Below are 22,344 nucleotides of genomic sequence, written 5' to 3' on the forward strand. Positions count from 1 at the left end.
GGACCATTACTGAGCTCACATTCATGTAATTCTTTTTGATCCATTCAATGGTTAGCATTTCAGGTTCGATAAATACAATACGTCGATCCCGTAAAAACTTCAAAGTAAAAGAAAAAATAATAATGAAAAATGAAAACTTTATCGAACCTGCCATGTACATATACAGAGATCCTGGGCCAGCTATAAAATGGAAACTAAAGGAGAAGAAGATAGGATACATTTGCAAGTTACTTGTGAAGATGGTTGTCTCACTTCTAAAACCCTAGGATTTGATTGGTTGATCTCTGAGAGGCTCTTCCTGTTGCTCTTTGAATAAAAGACTTCATGTTGCAGACTTGGGAGGCTCTTCCTCCAAGTCCAAGTTATTTCTTGTGCTACTTTAACACATCATATTGGAGGTGCTGAGCTGAAGCCATACCTATTAGACAACTTACTCAGTGTCAATGGTGAGAGTATCTCTGTCTGCTGAACAAATTGCACATCATGAATCAAAGGGTTATCCAATCTTCTTGGAGGAGACCCACAGTAGCAAGAAGGTGGACATCCTGTGCTGATAGATTCTCTTCCTTCGTCATTCTACACCAAATCAAACATTGCAATCAGCTTGGTAAAAAGATGAACAACATGCGAAATATGCAAATTGTCTTGAGAATTACTACCTTTCTTGATATCATGTCCAGGACTTGGCTGCTCCCCTGATGGCTTGCATGACTGGATGAGTGAAGCAGCATGAAACAACATTTATCACAATCATTGTTCATATAGAAACGCAGTTCTACATGAGCATTACTACATCATATACCAAATACAGGTTTCTCACAGTTTCTGAAGGTAAACAATTTTGCGAGGTAAACACAGTCAGAGTTTGTGCACAACTTTCCTTGCATTACAAATGTCAGAAATCCTTATGAAGCAATAACTATTTTGATAGAAAATGCAAACTCTAGAAGGAATATGGTTCTTGTAACACATAATCACAGGAAATGTCAAAGGGGGGTATGAAGGTATCAGACCCAATGGTAAATTCAATCACTAGAACTGCATATGCTGCATCAGCTTATCGATCTTCAAGTTCCTTCGAGGCCAAGATTCTGAGACTAAGAATGTGTTTACTGCGATGATGTGAAGCTATCAATTTCTTTTTTTTTTTGTCATAGAACAGTATAAAAGTACATATATTGCTCTCAGAGGCAAATCATCAAAAGGCAGGTGTGCATGCATGAAGTATATTGGTTTCATTCACCCCATATCATCACTATCAGCAATAATCTACGACGTCGCGAATGCATTTAATATATGCAGCACTGTGAAGCATTGTAAGCTGAAACACAAAGAGCACGAAGCTTTTCAAGCACCCAACACACGTATAGGGTGTAGGAAGAGTAACAGAGGAAGACGCAGGAGGAGCACCTGTGCTTACAGCTAAGAGGAAAGAGGAACTCCGGCGCGGCCGCTTCAGGCCTGCGAGGCCTGGGGCACGCCGGGGGCTCATAATCGCCATGAACAATCCTTGCATCGGCCAACTCCGCCTTGACGCCGGCGCAATTGTAGGACGCTGCATTGCGGTGCATCTCCCTCAGCTTCTCCTCTATCCTCTGTGGTGGGAATACGGTGGCAGCATTCAAACACCTCAACGGGAAGCCACATAGAATCGAAGGGACGAATAAATAAGTGGACAGTAAACACCACCTCGCATCGACAGCTATAAATACGCAATGGAGCGAGAGAACGTGGGCTTCTCTCCTTGTCCCTGGGAAGAGGAGAGACGAAGAGGGAGTTTCTCCGCCGCCCTCGGGTCCATCCATTTATCACGTCACCCGGTCCTCGAGTTGATGGTAGTGGACGAGATGAAACCAAAGACAAGAAGCTTACCAGAAAGAAAGTTTCTCCCTTCCTATCTCCCCCCTGACTCCGTCACGTCAACTGCCTTGCTGTTTTTGTTCGGACGTGATCGAGTCTAACTACACACACTTTAAGGTGTTTTAGTCTTAGACGTATATTAATATAAAAAAAACATTTTTAATTTTTTTATTATTTTAGGATAAAAGTAAAATATAATTTTATATTTTGATCGAACTAAACTAGAATTATAATATTTTCTTAAGATCGAAAATAATTTAGTAATTAAAATTTAATTCTTTTATAAATATCTTATGAAAGAAAATAAAAATATGTATAATATTTTGGTGTTATTAAGTTTCTCTTTGAATTATACTGAGAGGATGATCTATAGAATTTTTAGAAAAAATAAAAAATAAAATAAAATCTTCAAGATTTAGATGAGAGGTTGTATAAGGGGATTATATATAATTGGAGAGTCTTATAAATGATCTTTCATGACAATAGAAATTAATTTTATCTGTAGATTAATTTTTTTCTTTCTTTTTTTATGTTATGTTGTATGCTCTTATTTGGTGAGAGAAAAGCTGTGTTTTGAACACAGGTGAAATAGAAACAGAAAGTGGATGGAGGTGAGGAGGAAGTGTGTCAACCTTAAAGAGTGTGGATTAGATGAGCATCTTTGACCTAAGAAGAGCCTCGTCCTTTGATGATGAGATCAGGAGATGTGCTTTTGAACCTGTTTTGAGAACTTGCAATTCGGAATACAATTCCCACACAACACAAGAAACCACTAGGCATGGAAGCAGTCGTAGCAGCAGCTTTACAGCCACTGTCATATGCGTAAGAAGAGATGATGGGCGGTTTAGGCCAAGCCTATTCCGGTATACTCTGCAGCTCCGGCCGCCACCGGCTCCGACACTGACCCGCCTCGGCTCTCTTCATGTGCCTGCTCCGGAGGGAACGCAGCAGCTGCTCCAAGCTCGACGACGCCGACGGCGGATGGCTGGCAGTGTAGCTCCGACCCTGCTGCATCGCCGCCACCATCTGCCTCAGCTGTTTCTTGGTCATCACGATCTTGACCCGGACAGCGCCGCTCTCGTCGTCTCGCCCGACGACGCTCCCCGGCCGAGCCTTCTCGTTCATGAGCACCCCAGCTCTTCTCGACGCTGGGTTGGCCGTCGTCACCTCGGCCATCTCTTTCTGCCATGATCGAGCGGGTTTCCGCTTATATAAGCAAGAAAGGCCAGCTCAAATCTATCTGTATCCTTGAGAGGAATCGGAGACAGCGTAGGCTGTTCTGTGACGGTGACGGAGAATATGACGAACACGGCGGCCCTACGTCACATGTCTCACAGTAGTGAGAATGATCCATAGCGTGCGCGTTCCTTACAAGATTTGCCGTGGCCGTTAGGTTGGCTCATGGGACTGACAGTCCACATTCACCGTGGTCTCTCCATAATCGTACAGGTTAGATTAGATGTTGTGGTCTCTTCTCTATCTCTGTTCCGTACATTACTTCATAACAGTAATAATCTACATTGATGCTGTGATAGATGAGAAGCAGCTGGGCGGCAAGAGTACATCGCTCAACGCGGAAAAGTACTAACATGATGATGAGGTCGTCAGCGTGACAAAGCAACGTCGCGGATACACATGCAGTGCATGCTCGGTCAAATTCATCGTGGATTCATACGGAATCTATTCAACTAACCAGCTCCTTCGCTCAAGTTGGTGTGGACACGGATCGCGATCTCGCCGCAAGGAGACCCGCCACCGACTCGGCTCACATGCGAGTGCCGGCACGCGGCGTGAGGGAGGGCACGTGAATCATCGTCTTGCTCGGTTAGTGCGAGAGACGACATGGCACGTCGACCTTACCCGGTAAGTGGGAGTCCACTCCATTCTCGAAAGGAAGTGCTCGTGATGTGGATTAGTCCACTTCATTATCGAAAGGAAGTGCTCGTGATGTGGATTGCACGTGAGTGAATTCTAGTGCATCTTTTGGATCTAATTGAACTCAGCTGTTGGGTTGTCAGCAGCTCTGACAACGCCTAACCCCACCACGTGTCCTCTCACTCACTCTCTGTATCATCTCTGCGTTCAACATGTACCTTACGGGCAGAGTAGAACAACACAAACAACAAAAGGAATGGAAATGGGGAGAAAAATGCGAACAATTAATGCGAAGCAAATCATGAGAAGTGAAAGTTAGAGATACAGATTGGAAGGCAATGAAATGAGAAATGAACTAAAGAACAGAGCTTGAAGGAAAAAGAAGATGCCAAGGCAGGAAATTGAACCAAAAAACAGAACTCGAACTAAAGCTTGCACTTCAAAGACAAAGCAGCAACTCTAACCTCTTCTGTGTTCACCCTCCCCCGGTGGAATCTGGAGGAAGATTGATTAATTAGGAGTGACGAGGGGCTTCCGGCATAGGATCATGTGCATGGGGGTGAAGATTCCGGTCTCGCCGCCGTCGCTGAGGTGGCGGGCCGTCTCGTAGAGCATTTCGTGCACCTCCACCACGCCCTTTGGGGCGACGCGCAGCGCGGTGAGGGCGGAAACGAGCAGGTGGTTGCGCCAGTAGGCAATTCGCCCCATCTTGAGGCGCGTCCACCAGGATCCGGCCGGGAGCAGCGCCAGGTCACGATCCTCCACCACCTCGAAGCCCACCTGCCGCGCCACCGCCGCGACCTCGTGCTGCGCACGGAGCCCCGGGAGGGCGTTCCCCGCCTCGATCCCGCGGATGGTCTCGACGTGGCGCGGGTCGTCCTCCCGGTACAGCGCGGTGGTGACCCACTCGTAGGATACGTAGAGGGCGCCGGGCTTGAGCACCCGGAAGACCTCGCGGTAGACGTCCTCGAGGCGGGGGGCGTGGCAGGTGGCCTCGATGGAGTAGGCGCCATCGAAGGAGGCGTCGGCAAAGGGCATCTCGAGGAAGTTGCCGCAGATGACCTCGCATCGGTCGTGGAGGCCGGCCTTGCGGTTGTGGGCGCGGGCGCGAGCGACCTGGTACTCGTTGATGGTGATGCCGACGACGTGGGCGCCGGAGTGAGCAGCGATGGCGCGCATGGGCCCGCCGACGCCACAGCCGACGTCGACGACGCGCTGGCCAGGGCGGGCGGCGATGAGGTCAGCGGCGCGCTCCTCGTGGAGGCGGGTCGCTTCGCGATGGGAGCGGCCGGGAAGGGAAGGGGAGAAATGGAAGGACTGGCCCCAGCCCCACTCGTAGATGTCGGTGACGAGGTTGTAGAAGGTATCGACAAAGACGGGGACTTTGTCGCCGTCGGAGGCGGCGGCGATGTCCTCCTTTGGGCGGCGGAAGAAAGACCAGTACTGCTTGTACTTGTCCTGCACTTTGTCTCGCGTGATTGATCCCATCTTCAGGTTCACCGCCCGCTTACCCTTCACCTCCGCCGCCCCCATCACCCACACGAACCAGTAAATCACCGCCGCCCCCACCACAGCCGCCGTCCACATCGCCGTCGACACCTCCATCGCCTCCCTACCCTTTCCTTGCTGCTTTCGTCACTTCGTTTCCTTGGCAAAAGTGGTGGAAGGCACAGAGCGACAATAAGGCACAGGAGAGGCGATATAAGAAATCAAGATTGGGTCTGTCCAAACAGAGATGGATCTGGTAAGAAGACCCGCTGGAACAGTTTAACGACAGAAAGGAAAAGCTAAGTCATGCCAACAGTAACATAATTATCTGGAGGTTATCTATGCGATCAGTCGGCACGCAATCAGTCTATTAAATCCCAAACCAATGCAGCAATTTCCAAATAACCCAACGAGGAGCCCACCACCACCACCAATGCTACGAGGCCACGATGATCGCCCCCCTTCCATCTCACATCCTGGGCTTACAGATATTTTCCTTAGCGGGAGGCAGTTCCTCACGTGGTAGGGCCCATCAGCCTTTTCCAACCCTTTTCCTTACCTTTCATGATCGCCCATGGTTGATTTAAACCCACTTGTACCACGTCTAACCCACATCTACCATGTCCAATAATTCACTCAATACCTAGTTAGCTACATTCCAGCAAAAGAGATTTATATGCATATTTAAATGTACGCCCGAATAATCCCATAGATCGGCAAAATGCAAAAGCGTGCTTAAATACAATCAGGAAATAAAGAAACTTAAGAAAACTGATCCAACGAACTTACAATTTAGAGGGCTTATTTTAAGGGCTACGCATTTCTCTTTATCTTTATCTCTTCATTTATCTTTGGATATCTTCCCATGAACTAATCGAATGCTACATATACCTTGGTGCAACTGGACATGTTGCTTGAATAATATTCAAATTATGTTTTATACTATAATGAGATCAGTATCAAATATGTTTGGAGCAATTTCAAAATAAATGAGATGATTATGAATCACATAATGTGATTGGATGACTGGTAAAAGTAAGATTGACCTTTGTTCGTGGCCAGCTTTCTGTAGAGGAATGCCAGCATTTTTGGGGCATTGTTTTTGTTATACTATGAGCTAGCATCCAACTAAGTGAACGCAGGAAAATACTTGGGCATTATAAAATTGAAGCATATTTCGAGATACGTGATGTACCTGAGTCCAATTGCAGCGTGACTCCCATAATAATTGTTTGGAAGAATAAGTACAGGCATATGCCGTCACAAAGCGAAACACCCCATCACGTTCTTCTGGGAAAGCTGTTTTCTTGTTATTATTTAACTTGCCGAATCATTATCACCTTCACCTTCAACAACCAAATATTCAGACACACCTTAAATTACAAATTCAATCATTATAAGCAATTCAGCAATCAAAACTGACATAACTTGGCGGTCGATTACATACCTTCAGTTCAGCTTCCAGGCTAGGAATTCCTTCCTCTTTTGGTGGACCATGTCAGTTTGATTTAGACACTAATCGTACTTGAGATATATGCAACCACTCTTCACTGCACTTGTGCAGTGAGTACAACATTGGATCCAAATCCTACGCAATAGCAGTCCATCGACTCAACCGAGTCAGATGATCTAATGGTCAAGCAAGCAGGAAATAGATAGCATATAAACTGCCTAAGGATGCAGAAGCGAGTTCAATGACAGACATTCTTTACCAGTCAAGAAAGTCCATATCCAGCGCTACGGTTCAACAATTGGACATGGAGGCTAATCGAACTACAGGGTTACACCACAATTGGTCGAGAAACACGCATAGCAGTGGTTCGACAATTAAGTCACAATTGGTCACCTGAGAAACAATGGCACTCAGTTCCATATAACACTGACAAACTTTTATAAACAACAGACCTTTCCCTCCGTTGAGAAGTGATTCTCAAGTTCCCTACTGTGACTCTACTGTACAGTTCTGTCATGTAAAGTGTATTTCCAGGATTTGCTGCATTGTTCCTGACAGATCATCGTATCTTACTATTGGAATCTGAAAAAGGATTATTCACATGGAAACTCTATATTAACTGGACTTTGAATGGTAAAGCTAAATAATGTTACCTGTCACAGATTCTTGACCAAGATCGAGATCTGTGAATAGGTGGTGATACCCCCTTGATGACCTACGCCTATAACGTTCTCTGTTAAAGAAGAGAATCACAAGTGTCTAAACAGTTCATTAAGAGCCAAAAAGTAAAATTCTAGGCTTAGTAATAAGTAGGCTCAGTTATTAGTAAATGACTTTTTGTTTAGAACATCAAATCAGTCGTCCAAAGAGAACTTGCAAATTCCAAGTCTTGATGACAGGTTCAATAGCAACAAAAATGTTAAAACAGGAGAAACATACGAGAAGACTGGGCAATTTATCAATTTAAATAGACATATAAATTTAAATCATCAATTAACTGTATCAAGAATTATAGAACAAAGTAACAATTATTTGCACCAACATAATATTTTATTCACTAAAACAAATATGCAGCACAGCTCGCATGTAGTCAACATAAAAAGCATAAAATGTTCATAATATGATGACAACAAATACATGGATGGTTTTGCAACCAGCACACCTGAAGTTCTCTCTCTCTCTCTCTCTCTCTCTTTCTTTCTTTCTTTCTTTCTCTCACACCTGAAACTCCAACTAACCCTCCCCATGCCCCCCTTTCTTTCTTCCATGCACGTCTCCACCTCTTTTCCGCATTCTCTTCCACACACTTTTGACTTTTAATACTAAGGCCATGTCTAGATCTCTCAAAATAAAAGAATCTGAATTTGCAGTTTATTTTCTGCCTATGTGTCACGGACTTAGCTGGAATTGTCTAAGTCGTGAGGCACCTTTATGGTCAAGATGCGAACTTAGCTTGAGTTGCCTAAGACGCGATACACTCTTGCACCAACTTCTCATACTTAACTGGGATTGCCTAAGTCATGAGGTGCCCTTGCGACATATGCGTCCGCAAAGGGTCAGCCTAGTTGCAACCTCGTACAGGTCCCGAAGGACCGGTAAAATAAAAAGTTGATTAGATTGAAAACGAGCAACGGATAAGTCCCGATGTCTCATAAAGAGGGAAGCTTTACAAGCAATTCAGCAAGTACTTTGTGTGCATAAGAGAAAAAAGAGGAAGGAAAAAAAACAAGGATTTTAGAAAGTAAAACGAAGAGTTACAAGTCCACAAACAACTGCTCACCGAGTGTCGGGCGCGAAGGCAAGTTCCCATCAAATCAACGTGCAAACTTGTGAAGATTTTTCAATGCCCGATAATATACTGAAGCCTCATCCAGCCCTGTGCCACCCAGGGGGTTCCAGGGTGTTGAGATGGCTGACGTTTTAGGCGCTGCAGCGGGCTGTAGAAAACAGCCCGCGACACATGAAAACGGAGCCATTTTGGGGCTTTTTGGCCCGGTGCGGTGAGCGGTCACACTGTAGCGCTACAACCTGTTCGAACATGTATTTTTACAAGCAAAACACACAAAATCAAGGCAAAACAAGCTGTCATGTCTCTGTTCAAGCATGCAAAAACGACGAACGGTTCGTCGAACGAAGTTGTTGCGAGTGCGCGACGATCGTTCGTGATATGTATCAATTAAAATTCATCAAAGAGAAAATCAGAGAAACTAAAATGACGTTAAACTTAAAGTATTGATGGAACAACTACTGAAAAATGAGCCCTAATTTTTCTATGACAACGAAAAACAATGGAACACAGGTCTATGCAGCACATTTTTATTTATTTCTAAAAGTATAGCAAAGTGATGAGGCGTAATGTAGAACCTACAAACTTAGGATAAAGTATGCCTAGACCTTCATCTATTGTTCTATTGGACAACTGAGGGGGGGAAAACATAATAAAGTCCACGTACTAATTAAAAAATATAAGGACCTTAGTTAACTTTTGTCTGTAGGCCAATACCTAATCAATATTTCATGATGAAGACAACTAGGATCAAGTGGTTCAATCAAGCCATTCAAGGACTTGGTATTGGCAAATCATGAAATCTTAAAGATGACAAGTCTTCATAACCATAACAAACAATCAGGAGGATATGATGTTGCATGATAAAAAATTGAATGATGCAACTCAAAATTCAAAAGTCTAATTAGCATTCAACTTGAGTACAATAATTGTTAGACCAAGATTTTGTATCTTTAAATGATTTAGGGATGAATTTTAGCCCTCTCTACTCATTACATCATGAAGTTTAAGTGTCATATTTCCAAGTTTAATTCTTACCTTTATTTATGGTGTTGGTTGGTTTGGAAGAGTCTGTAAGCCACTAACTATCAAGTTCTAAAAGACTTAAATAGCTCATTAGGTAAGATTTTAAGAGACACAAATTAATACTTTTAGAGTCTTCTTACTATTGGAAAAAAGATCTCATAAGCTTATATAAAGGCTTCAGTGTTATGAGTCAACACTGAAGCCATTATCCATAGGAGAGATGAGGTCCTATGATTGTATCATGACTCCTACATTTGTTCATTCTTGTGCAATCTCAACTACATCAAACCTTAAATGGTTAAAGAATTTTCAATATTTAAAAGAACATATATGACCTGCAATCTTATCCATTATTAACTAATATGAAGATAAAGTATGTTACAGAAAATATGTATGTATAACATTAAAGATTAAGTGATGATGTTCCTAATGAAATGATTTTGATACTTCTTCAAATCTTCTCTGCAGACTAATGATCATCCTAAATGATACATGGTTATTCACAATTTAATCATCAAGAACAGCATATGGGGAATTGAAGACTCTTATTATCTGCATAATTGGAAGGAGTATGATAGTATTTTACTAGGATACAAACATCTAGGTTTCAGAAACAAAAGGATGAAGTCTCTAATTAACCTACAATGTGAAATTAACAAACCAAAGCCATAGGAAACAGCCACAAATAAATACCAAATAAAAATAACCTAAGCATGGTATCAAATACCACGACAGGTACCATACCAGTTCAGTACCATACTGGTTCATCAGTGTATTGAAGGCAACATACTGGTCGAATAATATTCCATACAAGTGACAGAAAAAGTATTCAGAACCTTGAACCTCACATTATGGGTCCAACATTTTGGTCCAATGCCAAGAAGATCTACCTAAAGATTATAATATCCAATGAACCTGCCATAGATAAATCCACCCATAAGAATACAATTTACTGATTCATCTCAAAGAAAGTAAAGCAATTAGTCTCACACAAGCATCATGAACGGAAAAAACGATCAACAAGCAGTTAAAGCTGCTTTGTGCTAATGTGAACCGATAGGATTGAACAAAGCAGCATTGTGAACAGAACTATGTAGAAATCCTCCTTCCAATCGCATGATTTTCTTCAAAGCTCATAGAATATAAAGATCAAACAGATGATTGACTAGATTGCCAAAGGAATACAAAAGACCTCACGTAAAGCCTTATGATTCTGGTAAGTCTCCGACCAACATGCAAATCAGAAACTAGGGTTCTGTTCCGATTCGCGGAATTAAATGGGTGGAAACAACGACAAAGGCAAAAAAAGAGAACGATCAAAAAGGATAAAGAGGCTCAAAAGGGAAATCGAGAAGTGTAGCTGCAAAGGGATCTAGGTTTCTACCTCCTGCGCCGAAAATGCACCTCGAGACGAAAAAGAGAGGAAGAGTCACGCAGGGGAAGGAAAGAAGGGGAAACCAGAAGGAAAAAGAGAGGAGTGAGGGTGGACGACGAACGATTCGGTCATCTTCGCAGCGACCGTACATATCGAAAACCGACATAATCGCGAGAGCTTATAAACGCCCGTTTTTAATCCGACATAAATATTGTACCGTTTTAATAATAGATATATACACCGTTATAATAGCCATATACCAACTCTTCATCCTGTGTTCAGAACAATAGAGAGTATATATCATGAAATATATTACAAATAATTTAGCTGATTTTAATCGACACGAAATATTTTTGAAGGAAATAATAATTATTGTTTGAATCTTATTTTTGTTCCAACCTTAAATTAAATCATACAAATAAGAAAAAAAAATCAAAGAATACTAAATCCATTTTTATTGCAAGAACGCTAACCGTCCAAATAACACATTACAGATCTCAAAGGCTTTCTCAGATCAATCATCGACGAGCACTCACTATCTTCCATTCTCATCAACGATCCCTCGGCTACGGGCGCTCGACCTCTCCAGATCTGCCGCGAAGCTGCCTCGCTCGCACCCGGACCTGCAACCGCACCAGCGCCTGCATGCAGTGGACGGCAACTCGCGCCTGCCGCCTCACGCACGCCCCCCGCACCACCGCCTGCAGCCTCACCAGGCTCTTCAGTGCACGGAACGCCCGCCGCGCCTGCTCACGCGAACTCGAAGACAACACGGTATCATCAACCACACAAAACGAATTCCAAACCAAGGAAGAAGAAACAGTGTCTACCAAATGACCCCTGAAGTGTGCTTGGATTGTGATGGCCGCCGAGTTCTCTCTCGAGGGAGCTTCTTCTTTGTACACCACGATATCGCCATGAGTAATTCTGGTGGCGGAGGCGGGATCCCCTTCTTCCGCTATCATCGGATTGTAGATGGTGGTGTTGTTCTTGATAGCGTCGAGGTCGGCGGCCGACGTGCAGGAGGAGGATCGGATGAGCGAGCGGCGGACTGCGTTAAGCCATCGCCATGCCCTGGCCATTTCACCGGCAGCGCTTGCTGGGTTTTGGCTGTGGGTGAACCGATGGAGCTGCAGAAGGCGAGTTAAGGCTTGAAGGGCAAAGATGTGCTCTCATGTAATGGCCGGTTGGAGTAGAGATTTGGCAACAGACGTATCCTTCTGTGGGTTGGAATGATGAGATATCATAGAGAAACGTGGTCGGATGTACTAATTGGATGAGTCGAGAGACTCGCTTGACGTGCGCCGCACCGCTGGCCGTTATAGGTGATACAATTGACGTAGTGTGTGCCAATCCACATGATGGCCCGATCGAGTTCGCATGCAAATGTCAGGCCCGCCCAGAACGAGAGCAGTGGTCAGCGATCGCAGTGGATTGGGTTCAATTTGGACTCATATATGTCGGACCGATACGTATGTCACACGACATAAGCAAAATCAATTAAATCCATAATAATTAATAAAAGTATCATTATTTATTATTATAAAAATGATAAATACCTATCGGTGACAATAGAGCAAGTCTTTTTTTTTAGTATTAATAGTGGGATTAGTTTAGTCAGTAAATATTTTAATTATTTCAAAACTTATCAATAAAAAAACCATAGAGAGAAAATAAAGTCGTTTTTTTTTTTCTCATTTAACTGAATTAACAGTATTATATAAGACTGGTGGTGGTGGAGACTCCTCAGGAGAAGCAGCCGTGGGAGACTTCCCCTCTCGATGGCGAGCATCTCTGTCGCCCTCGCAGTCCCCCGTCCTCCGCTGTCCCGTCTCGCCGCCCGCTTCCCGCCATGCGACATGGTCTCTCTCTAGTATTTCTCTCGTACTCTCATTCTCGATCTCGAGATCTGGAGGTTTACTATTCATTGTTTACACGCGAATCGTGTTGCAGAGGGCAGTGAGGGTATGGCGAATTAGGTGCCGGGCGGAGCCTTCCTCCCAGGACGATCCCGAACCTCCACTGGAGCCTTCCCTTTGGGGCATTCCGACGAGCACTTGGAGCGCCGGGCTTGGAGCATTAGGGTTCTTGGAGACCGGGTACCTCACCTACTTAAAGTTCAGCGGCGCCGAAGCCTTCTGCCCTGTTGGTGGTGCTAGCTGCAGCGATGTCCTCAATAGTGACTATTCCTCTGTTTTTGGTAGTCTTTTCGGCCTCCCCTCTGTCTCTATCTATCCTTTTGCCTGGTTGCTCGTTGATCCTTCTCGAGTTGTGTTTCCTATAAGCTAAAATTCAATGATACTGGATCTCCCAATTTTTTGGAGAGATAGAAGACGTAATTGAAAATGGGAGTGTCTATCCAGCTTATATGCTTGTATACCCTCACAAGGACCTCATTATCATCTATGTCCTACAGACAACTTGACAAAACTTTTGGTACTTCGTATTATGTGATGCTTTTGTCTAATAATCGTGATATTCTATTCTTTTGACCTTTAGAATCACTACCATTCTGGTTTTTTTTTTATCCATTCATTTTTCAGCATTATAGCTTTAGTGAAACACTCCAAACTTTGGTGCCAGTTAACCATTCTCTTTATGATTTTGAGATTCGAGGTTGTGAACTGTCTTTTCTGCCTTTTTTTTGTTCTTCTAGTAATTCATCTGTAATAATTTGACTTTTTTTCATAAAATATCTGGAATATAAAAGGTTTTTGGTGGTCAGTTTTGCATGTTATCATAGTTAAGTTTCACTCCAAGGTGCATGTAAGAGCTTTCTGCAACCTGACTTTGTAGATTATTATTCAACTTGATAGCTTTTATGCATTGTTTCTAGGATTTCTTTTTTAATCTGTAGGAGTTTTTTTTTTTAACACCGTCAATGTCGGTCCCAAGCCCGGACAAAAAAGATAGTGGGTTGCGCTAGGTTATTGACAAATAACGTAAAACTATGTCAGATCTCATGAACATAGATCTTAATCAAGTTTAGTATAAAAGCTAGATCGTCACCCAGAAGTGACACAAGGTATCTTCACCACCTCCTAAATTGCAAGCAGTGGGCTAGGAGGTCGCCCGGAAGCGGCCCATCAAATTGGCACTCGGAAGTGGTGTTAAGTAGGCAAGGGTTTTCTCATTATTTTGGACTAATGGGAGTAAGGAAGCTAGTCTAGGAACAGAGGGTTAGGTTATTAACATGGAAATAGGGACACTTTTAGGAAGGGATTATAATTGGTAGACACTATGATCAGAAGAAGAATAAATATTATTTGCTTACAGGAGACTAAATGGGTAGGGGACAAGTCTAGAGAGGTTGATAGTACTGGATTTAAGGTTTGGTATACTGGAAAAGTCAAAAACATAAATGGTGTAGGAATTATTGTTGATAGGATGTTAAGAACAATATTTTAGATGTAAAAAGATTTGAGATAAAATTATAATCCTAAAATTTGTGAAAAGATAGATGTTTTGAATGTTATTAGTGCTTATGTCGCTTAAGTTGGATTGGATGATCAAAACAAAGGAGAATTTAGAAAACCTTAGATGATATCATTCAAGGAATGCCTATAACCAAAAAACTTATAATTATAAGAGATTTGAATGGTCATGTAAGGAAAACATATGGTGAATATAAATAGATGCATGGGGGCTTTGGTTATGAGGAGAGAAATGAAGATGAGAATGATTTTGCATTTTGCAACTTCATATAATCTTATAATTGTGAATACTCACTTTAAGAAGAGAGATAAACATTTAATTATTTATAAAAGTGGTTATAATTATAGTCAAATAGACTTTTTTCTCACTAGAAAGGTAGACAAAGTTATTTGTAAGAATTGTAAAGTTATACGTGGTGAAGGTTTGAGTCGTTTGATGAATCAACATATGTTGATGGTATTAGATATTTACTATAGAAAATGAAAGAAGAAAAAGATAGTAGAACAAATTACTAAGACTAGATGATGGAATTTTAAAGATGATAAAATAAACATTTTTAAGAATAAGATGGAAAGGAAGGCAACTTGAAACTTAGATGAGGATAATATTAATATTATTTGAACTATGATGGCTAATAAGATTATGAGCTTAACAAAGGAGATTTTTAGTGAAACTAAATATAGAGGTGTAACCTTAAGAGAGAGTTGGTGGTGGTGCGAGGAAGTTTAAAAAAAATTTTTTACTAAAAGATTATGTTTTAAAGATTGGCAAAATTATAAAAATGAGAAAAAAATTAAAAGATATAAAGAATCTAAAATAAAGGCTATAAAAGAGATGGATGTGTGAGGTTACTAGGATTTAAAGATTGGCAATATTTAAAGATTGGCTATAAAATAAAGGCTATAAAAGAATTTAAAGATTGGCAATATTTTTATTCGTGAATAACTAGATATTGTTCAATAGAGGATAAGATGAGAGAAAACTATTTAAGTTGGTATTGATATGTGCTGAGGAAACCTCCGAATGCAACAGTGAGATGAAATAATTAATGTTAATGGTACGAGGAGAGATAAAGGAAGACATAAAAAAACCTTAATAGAAATTATAAATAAAGATTTAAGTACTCTAAACTTAACTAAACGTATGACATTTTACAAATTTCAATAGGGACAAAAGATTTATGTATCCGATCCCAAATAGTTGGGACTTATGATTTTATTGTTGTTGTTGTTGAGGTGTGTAGTGATATTTATTATTTATTTGTCATCATAATAATAGTTAGTGTTATACATACAGAAAAGGCATATACCTTAGAGGAATGTGCTTTACACATTGTTCTAAGGTGCTTCATGAAATCTGAGGTACTTTGACGGTGATCTATAGTTGTCCCCGTTGACTTTTCAACACTCCAAACACAACTTTTAGATAAGTGTATGCGGTGCTTCCTTATATGTTACGTTGCACGGTGTTCTTTTGGTTTGCAAGGCAACTTGTAATCCTTTTAGATGAGTAATAACTTGAGGTTTGTACCACATCTTACTGGCATGATTGCTATGATGAGTCATTACAGTAGTAACTATGTTTTACCATATCCATGGCTATGTTTCTCCATACTATTGGTTCAGGTGAATATGCTAGAAAAATCCACACCCTAACTTTTAGAAAGTTCCTAAGGATGATGAGGGCACAAAACTTTATGCTTTGTCACTACCTTTTTTATTGTGAAATTTGATTACAATCTTTTTCTTTATGTTGTCATAATTGATTCGGTCTTTTACTTCCATTTAGAAAATTAGTCCTTATTTTCTTTATTTATATTACATTATATTGCAGTTTTTTTACATGTTTTAAAAGTTGATTCATGATTTATTTTTAATAATTTTTCAGGCTTGCCCCTTCCATTATTTGGGATGCTTGCATATGGATCTGTCGCATTGCTTTCTCTCCAGCAGTCTGGAAAGAATTTGCTTTCTGGACTAGGTGACACTGATGCTCGCTTTATTTTGCTTGCAACCACTACTTCAATGGCAACAGCAAGTGCTTATTTTCTTTATATTCTAAGCACAAAGTTCGCTGGAACAACTTGTTCATATTGTCTGTTCTCAGCAGTTCTGTCTTTCAGCTTATTTTTCATTACTTTAAAGGTTTGTTTTTAGCTATATTCTTCAAGCAAATTATCTTATCAAATCACACTAGGTGATGAATTGCCTCTTGCTCTTTACTAGGAGATCGGCATGGAAGAGATTAGAAATGTGGTTGGGCTACAGTTGGTGATTGCTGGTGTGGTGGTTACTGCTTTAACAAATACATATAATATGGGCGATTCTCGGTTACTTGGGTAAGTTTTTTAGGCTCAGAGTGTTTAATAATTCATATGTTATTCTCAAAGGCATAGGTATTATCAAATTCATGCTTTATAGTATTGTTGTCATATTTTGTTTTGGCCTTTTTCATAGTATAATCAAACTTGTCTTTCTCCTAATATAATTTTAATTTTACTAACTATTTTTTGTATAACAAGAACATCAGAGAACAAATCTATAGTCGATAGGTATTTCGCTGAAATTTAAATCTTATCATAGCAAGTGTTATATTGATATATCGGCTAGCTTCTCTTTCTCAACGTTACTAGTATATTATTTTTCTTTGGTTTATTTTCTTATTTTTATCAATTTTCGCTTTTATTAGTCCATAAAAGCTACACGATAGACCTCCCTGGTATATGTTATTTGTTGATAATATTATCTTAATTAATGAGAGCCTAGGTGGAATTAATTATAAACTTGTGTTACGAAGGCAATCCTTAGAAACTAAATGTTTTAGATTAAATACGACTAAAAGTGAATATATAAGAATATAGTTAAGTTGAATGGAAAAGAAGTTCATTTAAGTAAAAACTTTAAATATCATGGATTAATTATTCAATAAAATGGAGAGATCAATAATGATATTATTCATAGAGTGAAAATAGCATAGTTAAAATGACGAGGGGTGTTAGGAGTCTTGTGTGAACATCGGATACCTTTGAGATTAAAAGAAAAATTTTATAAGACAATTGTGAGACTAACAATGCTTCAGGATCTGAGTGTTGAGCAGTTAAGAAACAATATATACCAAGGTTTGCGATTTCGAATCGTACCGTCTAGTACGAGTGGTACGTACTGGTCCGCCCATGAACCGATACGCAGACTGCCTGCTACTGGGCGGTCTCCTCGATATAACAGCTTGGTTACAGTGAGGCTTAGGGAGAAGTGTCAAAGAAGGAAGAAGAGAGGGCATTCAAAGAAGAGGGAGAATCGGGAGAACCTCGGCGCGAACTTGTTTCCACGCCCTTTCTCGATCCCTATCCGGCGCCACCCTCCCTCGACGATCTCAATCTAGGAGGTAACGACGAGGAGAATCGTAAAGAGGAGGATCTGGAGGCGAGGGATCAGGGAAGGCGGCGGTTAGAGTAATGGAAGAGGCAGTCTCCTTCATCGCCTCATCTGCGACTCTGTGACCTTCTTCACCGAAGGCCGGAGACGTCTGCTGCCTTTAACGTCTTCATCACCTTTTTTGTCGAATGCTGCAAACGAGGAGAAGAGGAGAAGGCGATGTCGCCGAGGCTGTGTACGCCTTATATATATATATATATATATATATATATATATATATATATATATACCACTCGATACGTCCTAGCGCATTGCTTGGTACAACGTACACTACTGTACCGAGCAAAGCTCGATACATCGTATGGTATGAAATTTCAAACCTTAATATATACAAAAAGTTTGTGTTGTTGAAATGGATGTGTGAAGTTCCTACGAAAGATAGGAAAAAAATATTTTGATTCGTGAACAAGTGGGTATCACTTTGATAGAGGATAAGATGAGAGGAAATCATTTAAGATGGTATGAGCATATGCTTAGAAGACCTTTGGATGCGAGAGTTCGAAGAGATGAAATGATTAATGTTATTGGTGCGAGGAGAGATAGAGGAAGACCTAAAAAGACTTTAATAAAAATTATAAATAAAGATTTAAATATTCTAAACTTAACTAAACATATAACTTTGTACAAATCTCAATGACAACAAAAGATCTATGTAGCCGATCCTACATAGTTGTAACTTACGACTTTGTTGTTGTTATTGTTATATTAGTCCATTAAAGAACATGATGAAGAAACAAATATTAGGCTAAGGGTTGGACGATAGGATTTGCAGCGAGTGTCATTTATGAATCCCCATATCGGTGCATTGGCTCAACAACTTTGAATTGTCCTATTGCCATGTGACGCAATATTGTACTTTTGTTTACATTTCTTAGGTTCTATTTTATGAGTTGTTAAATCTCATTAGCTTGCATTTATTATAAAGTTCCATTATGAGGAGTTTGCTTATGTACTTTTGCTTTTCTACTTTGTGCAGTTTAAATGATTTGACCTTGGAGCCATATGAAACTGAGATAACAAGTCGATCATCCCCGATGGCTCTCTCTCTTGCAAAACACCTGCGTTCCATAGGTGCAAAGATGTATGGGGCCTTCTGGTGCTCTCATTGTAATGAACAGAAGCAGGTAACTTTTATTACAAGATCATACATTATCATCAGAGAAACTTATTTTACATGAAAGAAGTGATAAATTGGAAGTTCTTCACTTAATTCATTTCAGTGATAAGAAAATTCAGAAGTCAAATTTCTAGCATTCAGTGCTGATGATCATCTATGCTCTCATTTTTCTCCTGCTTAAGACTAAGATATGTGAAATGAAAAGGATAGTATATCTGGATGGATGAAATGTTGACAGTGCATTCCAAGGACACCAAAGTAGAAAAAGTAGAATTTGGAATGTATCTTTGTCTCTAACATTAAATTTTAAAAGATGTTGTAGGATCTATATCAGTACAACTATATTATACGGTATAATGTAAGCTGAATCAGGCCTAATTACACCCAAATTTGACCTTAAAATTAGTTAATAGCCTTAATTGTACCTAAGCTTAAGAGAAACACTAATCATATGTTACGAAGATGTGATTAGGCCTAATTACCCATAAATTTGTCCTAAAAGTAAGATAATAGATCTAATTGAACCTGTTTTTTTAGATAGCGACACGCTATAGCTCCTAACATGATAGGATTAGGCCTAATTACCCCCGAATTGGCCCTAAAAGTAAGGTAATGACTGTTGGACCAGCCTTGATTTGAGCCATTGATGATCTGGTATGATCGAAATCCGATTTTTATTGACTATTGGTTGAGTTTCAATCATCTTGCCCAATACCTGATCAATGTTGGTACACCTCGCTTGATGCGTCCTGCTTGATACAGGCTGGTCTGGGTACTGGTCGTCGAGCGGATTGGTACATACCGACCGTATCGTATCGGGCGGTATGGCGAACCTTGATTATACCCAAGTTCGCAAAGTTGGAATTTGGAGCAAATCTGAGTTTCTAAAGGAAGCAAGGAGGTATTGATTTCTTAGAAAAAAGGTTAACCAATAGCATGTACGTTATTTAAGAACATTCAATGGGAAATATGAGTGAAAAGAAAACAAATAGTTAGATATTACATCTTTGATATGAATTTCAGAAACTGCTTGTAATCAAGCACACTTCCAAAGTTAGTTGTTGCATTCCTATCCTAATCAAGGGATATGATAATTGTTAAAGTTTCTCAGGCTTATTTACCACACTATTGTGTGATGCATGCAGATATACATAAATGCCAAAGGTGTTATAAATTTTAGATGCCTTAATCAATATGCAATATGTTCTTGTTTCAGCTCCTCAATGGAGCCTAGACATTTTAAGTACTTCTCTAACTCATTCTTTATCTAGTGACATACCAATTTAAGCAGTGTAGATGATAGGTGCTCAATCATCAAAGTAACTTACAGAAATGATGCCATAGAGCATCTAATATCTGACTAATGAGGACATCTATTGTTTGCTTCTATTTTTCTCCATCTGATTTCTATTTATATTATTTTAAAACTATCCTAACAGGTGTTTTATTGATTCTTGGAGCTTTCTTTGCCTTAGCTAATACCATCTTTATTCAACTCTGTTCTTGATATACTAGTGGGCGAAAGTACTCAACCCGCTAGAGAACAAAAAAAAAATTATTTACCAATATGTGGACATATAATTTCATGAATGTGAGTCTGAGATATTATTGTATATGCAGCTTGACTCGTTTGGATAAAACCACTAATCTGACATTTTGGGTGGATTGTGTTACTAGATAAACCAGTGTTTGAAACTGTCTTAACTGCTGATATAACAAAATTCAAAGTATAGGGTACCCTGTGTATGCATTTGATCATCCAAGAGTCAACAGCTATGACTCTGTCGCTCAATCTTTTATTTAGATTCTTTATGGCCTATAAATTGAAGTTGAGATTCACTCTTTTCACATTCCTAGATCAAGATTAGTCATTTGGAATCTCAACTTATATACGTCAGAAATAATGGAGAATTAGGTATATCAAAACTCACAGGCACTCATCATTTCACCATGTTTTTATTTGACATACAAGGGAAGTCTTTTTTTTTTTCCATAAATTTTGAGTAATTTTTTACTTGTGGCAAATTTCAAACCTAGTAATGGACTGAACATCAGATGATGTATTCATATTTCAGTGGACTGTATCTGCATTGGATGTAATTTGATGTCTTGCTGCTCTATCAGCAAAGGAAATAAGACAGCCAGTGAGATGGACATTGAGATTGGCCTCTCATAAACAAAAAACTTCATGTCAGTTTCAATCATCCATGTAAAATGGGCGAAAAATGGAGGAAAGGAACAACCAGAAATTAAATTAACTGAAATCTACTTGTGCTAGGTGTCAGCATGATGGCCATAAATGCTATAGATTAATGTCACAGCTAGTGGTAAATCTCCTGACTTGTTTCTTGACTCTTGGTAACTTCATTTTCACCTTTTTCCTTGGTAATCTTTGGCAGATTCTCCCTCGTTAAATGTTGTTCCTTCAGAAATTGGTCTAACAATCTTATTTCTTGAAAGAAATCCTTGCTTGTACTGGTCCGGCAGAAACATAATTCTGCAAGTTTTCTAAAATTTGTGCCATTAATTCTGTTTCCTATTGGTTGTCGCAGATGTTTGGTCGTGAAGCCGCAAAAATATTGAACTATGTTGAGTGCTTCCCTGATGGAGCTGGCAAAGGAAAAAAGATGGCTTTGCAATGTGCAGCTGCTGGACTCGAAGGCTTTCCAACATGGGTTATAAAAGACAAGGTAAAATTTTCAATTTTTTTTTAATAAATTCTTAATAGATGTGCATGTAATGCCTGCCACAATATTTTGCACATGGATCTTTTATCTAGAGATCAAAGGATAACCCAATGCTGAATCTGTCACATCCACTTCTATTGTTTTTATTTTTAGTTTAGACGTCGACTGCCGATCTACATCGGAAGTATGATTAAAATCTTTTGGGCATCCATCCTAGCACAGTTCATAACAGAAAGAATAGGACGGCCATCTGACAGGTCTACTATGATTCCTTGCTGATAACCGTGACGAGGAGGCATAGCAACAACTAAGCAGTTCCACCGGGCATACTTAGGCTCCTCTTGCACTTCGTTTCTATGACACAAAACGTCTCAAGGCTGTGTTTGTCTTCGCAGATCCTCAGTGGGGAGCAGAATTTTGAAGCTCTGGCAGAGGCATCAGGTTATGTTGCTGAAGACTTTCGTCCTTCGTGAGCCTTCAACAGAAATCGAGAAGAAACATCGCCCAGCAATGTGCTGCCTTTGTACGACAGTCTCTAGTCTTCACTCCTTCCTCTCATTCTATGCTTTCCCAGGGAAATATTTTTTAAGGGGCAAGTCATGAGATTTTGATCAGATATATTTAGTGTAAATGTACATTATTTCATTTTCATGTAACAAAGCCACTAAACCAACTTAACTAAGCCTATGGTTCGTTCATTTACCGGGTTATGATGCATCTGCTATAATCTGTTGTATCGTGGATGATGAACCCAATGCAAGACAGGATATTTATAAGATTTGCATATTGTTTTCGTATCCTCTTTGAA

At 40.1% G+C, this 22,344-nt stretch overlaps 4 protein-coding genes across 7 annotated transcripts; 1 reads left to right on the forward strand and 3 right to left on the reverse strand.

The window, feature by feature from the left end:
• Positions 1-12: 12 nt before the first annotated feature.
• LOC135610371 (uncharacterized) lies at positions 13-1,963 on the reverse strand. 4 transcript variants are annotated; one of them, XM_065104798.1, is made up of 4 exons: positions 1,690-1,963; positions 1,411-1,595; positions 660-711; positions 13-576 (listed from the first exon to the last, which is right to left on the reverse strand). In XM_065104798.1, exons 2-4 carry the CDS (start codon positions 1,569-1,571, stop codon positions 388-390), a joined length of 402 nt encoding a protein of 133 aa, XP_064960870.1. In that variant the 5' UTR covers positions 1,572-1,595; positions 1,690-1,963; the 3' UTR covers positions 13-387. The 4 variants fall into 4 exon arrangements, 2 of the variants coding, with proteins under 2 accessions (XP_064960870.1, XP_064960869.1); XR_010486106.1 differs by having other exon boundaries at positions 1,421-1,963; XR_010486105.1 differs by having other exon boundaries at positions 660-1,321; positions 1,411-1,963.
• A 2,035-nt stretch (positions 1,964-3,998) lies between these two features.
• LOC135610372 (24-methylenesterol C-methyltransferase 2-like) lies at positions 3,999-6,809 on the reverse strand. The gene is made up of 3 exons (XM_065104799.1): positions 6,671-6,809; positions 6,419-6,569; positions 3,999-5,456 (listed from the first exon to the last, which is right to left on the reverse strand). Exon 3 carries the CDS (start codon positions 5,338-5,340, stop codon positions 4,246-4,248), a length of 1,095 nt encoding a protein of 364 aa, XP_064960871.1. The 5' UTR covers positions 5,341-5,456; positions 6,419-6,569; positions 6,671-6,809; the 3' UTR covers positions 3,999-4,245.
• Positions 6,810-11,318: 4,509 nt separating this feature from the next.
• Positions 11,319-12,075, reverse strand: LOC135609131 (protein IQ-DOMAIN 20-like). The gene is made up of 2 exons (XM_065102225.1): positions 11,694-12,075; positions 11,319-11,609 (listed from the first exon to the last, which is right to left on the reverse strand). Exons 1-2 carry the CDS (start codon positions 11,943-11,945, stop codon positions 11,430-11,432), a joined length of 432 nt encoding a protein of 143 aa, XP_064958297.1. The 5' UTR covers positions 11,946-12,075; the 3' UTR covers positions 11,319-11,429.
• Positions 12,076-12,566: 491 nt separating this feature from the next.
• Positions 12,567-22,314, forward strand: LOC135610374 (thiol-disulfide oxidoreductase LTO1-like). Its single transcript, XM_065104801.1, has 7 exons — positions 12,567-12,725; positions 12,817-13,063; positions 16,186-16,442; positions 16,524-16,636; positions 18,709-18,856; positions 21,402-21,539; positions 21,932-22,314. Exons 1-7 carry the CDS (start codon positions 12,645-12,647, stop codon positions 22,007-22,009), a joined length of 1,062 nt encoding a protein of 353 aa, XP_064960873.1. The 5' UTR covers positions 12,567-12,644; the 3' UTR covers positions 22,010-22,314.
• The last annotated feature ends 30 nt before the right edge of the window (positions 22,315-22,344 follow it).

This window comes from Musa acuminata, chromosome BXJ2-4 (genome assembly GCF_036884655.1).
Source record: "Musa acuminata AAA Group cultivar baxijiao chromosome BXJ2-4, Cavendish_Baxijiao_AAA, whole genome shotgun sequence".
Lineage (NCBI taxonomy): Eukaryota > Viridiplantae > Streptophyta > Magnoliopsida > Zingiberales > Musaceae > Musa > Musa acuminata.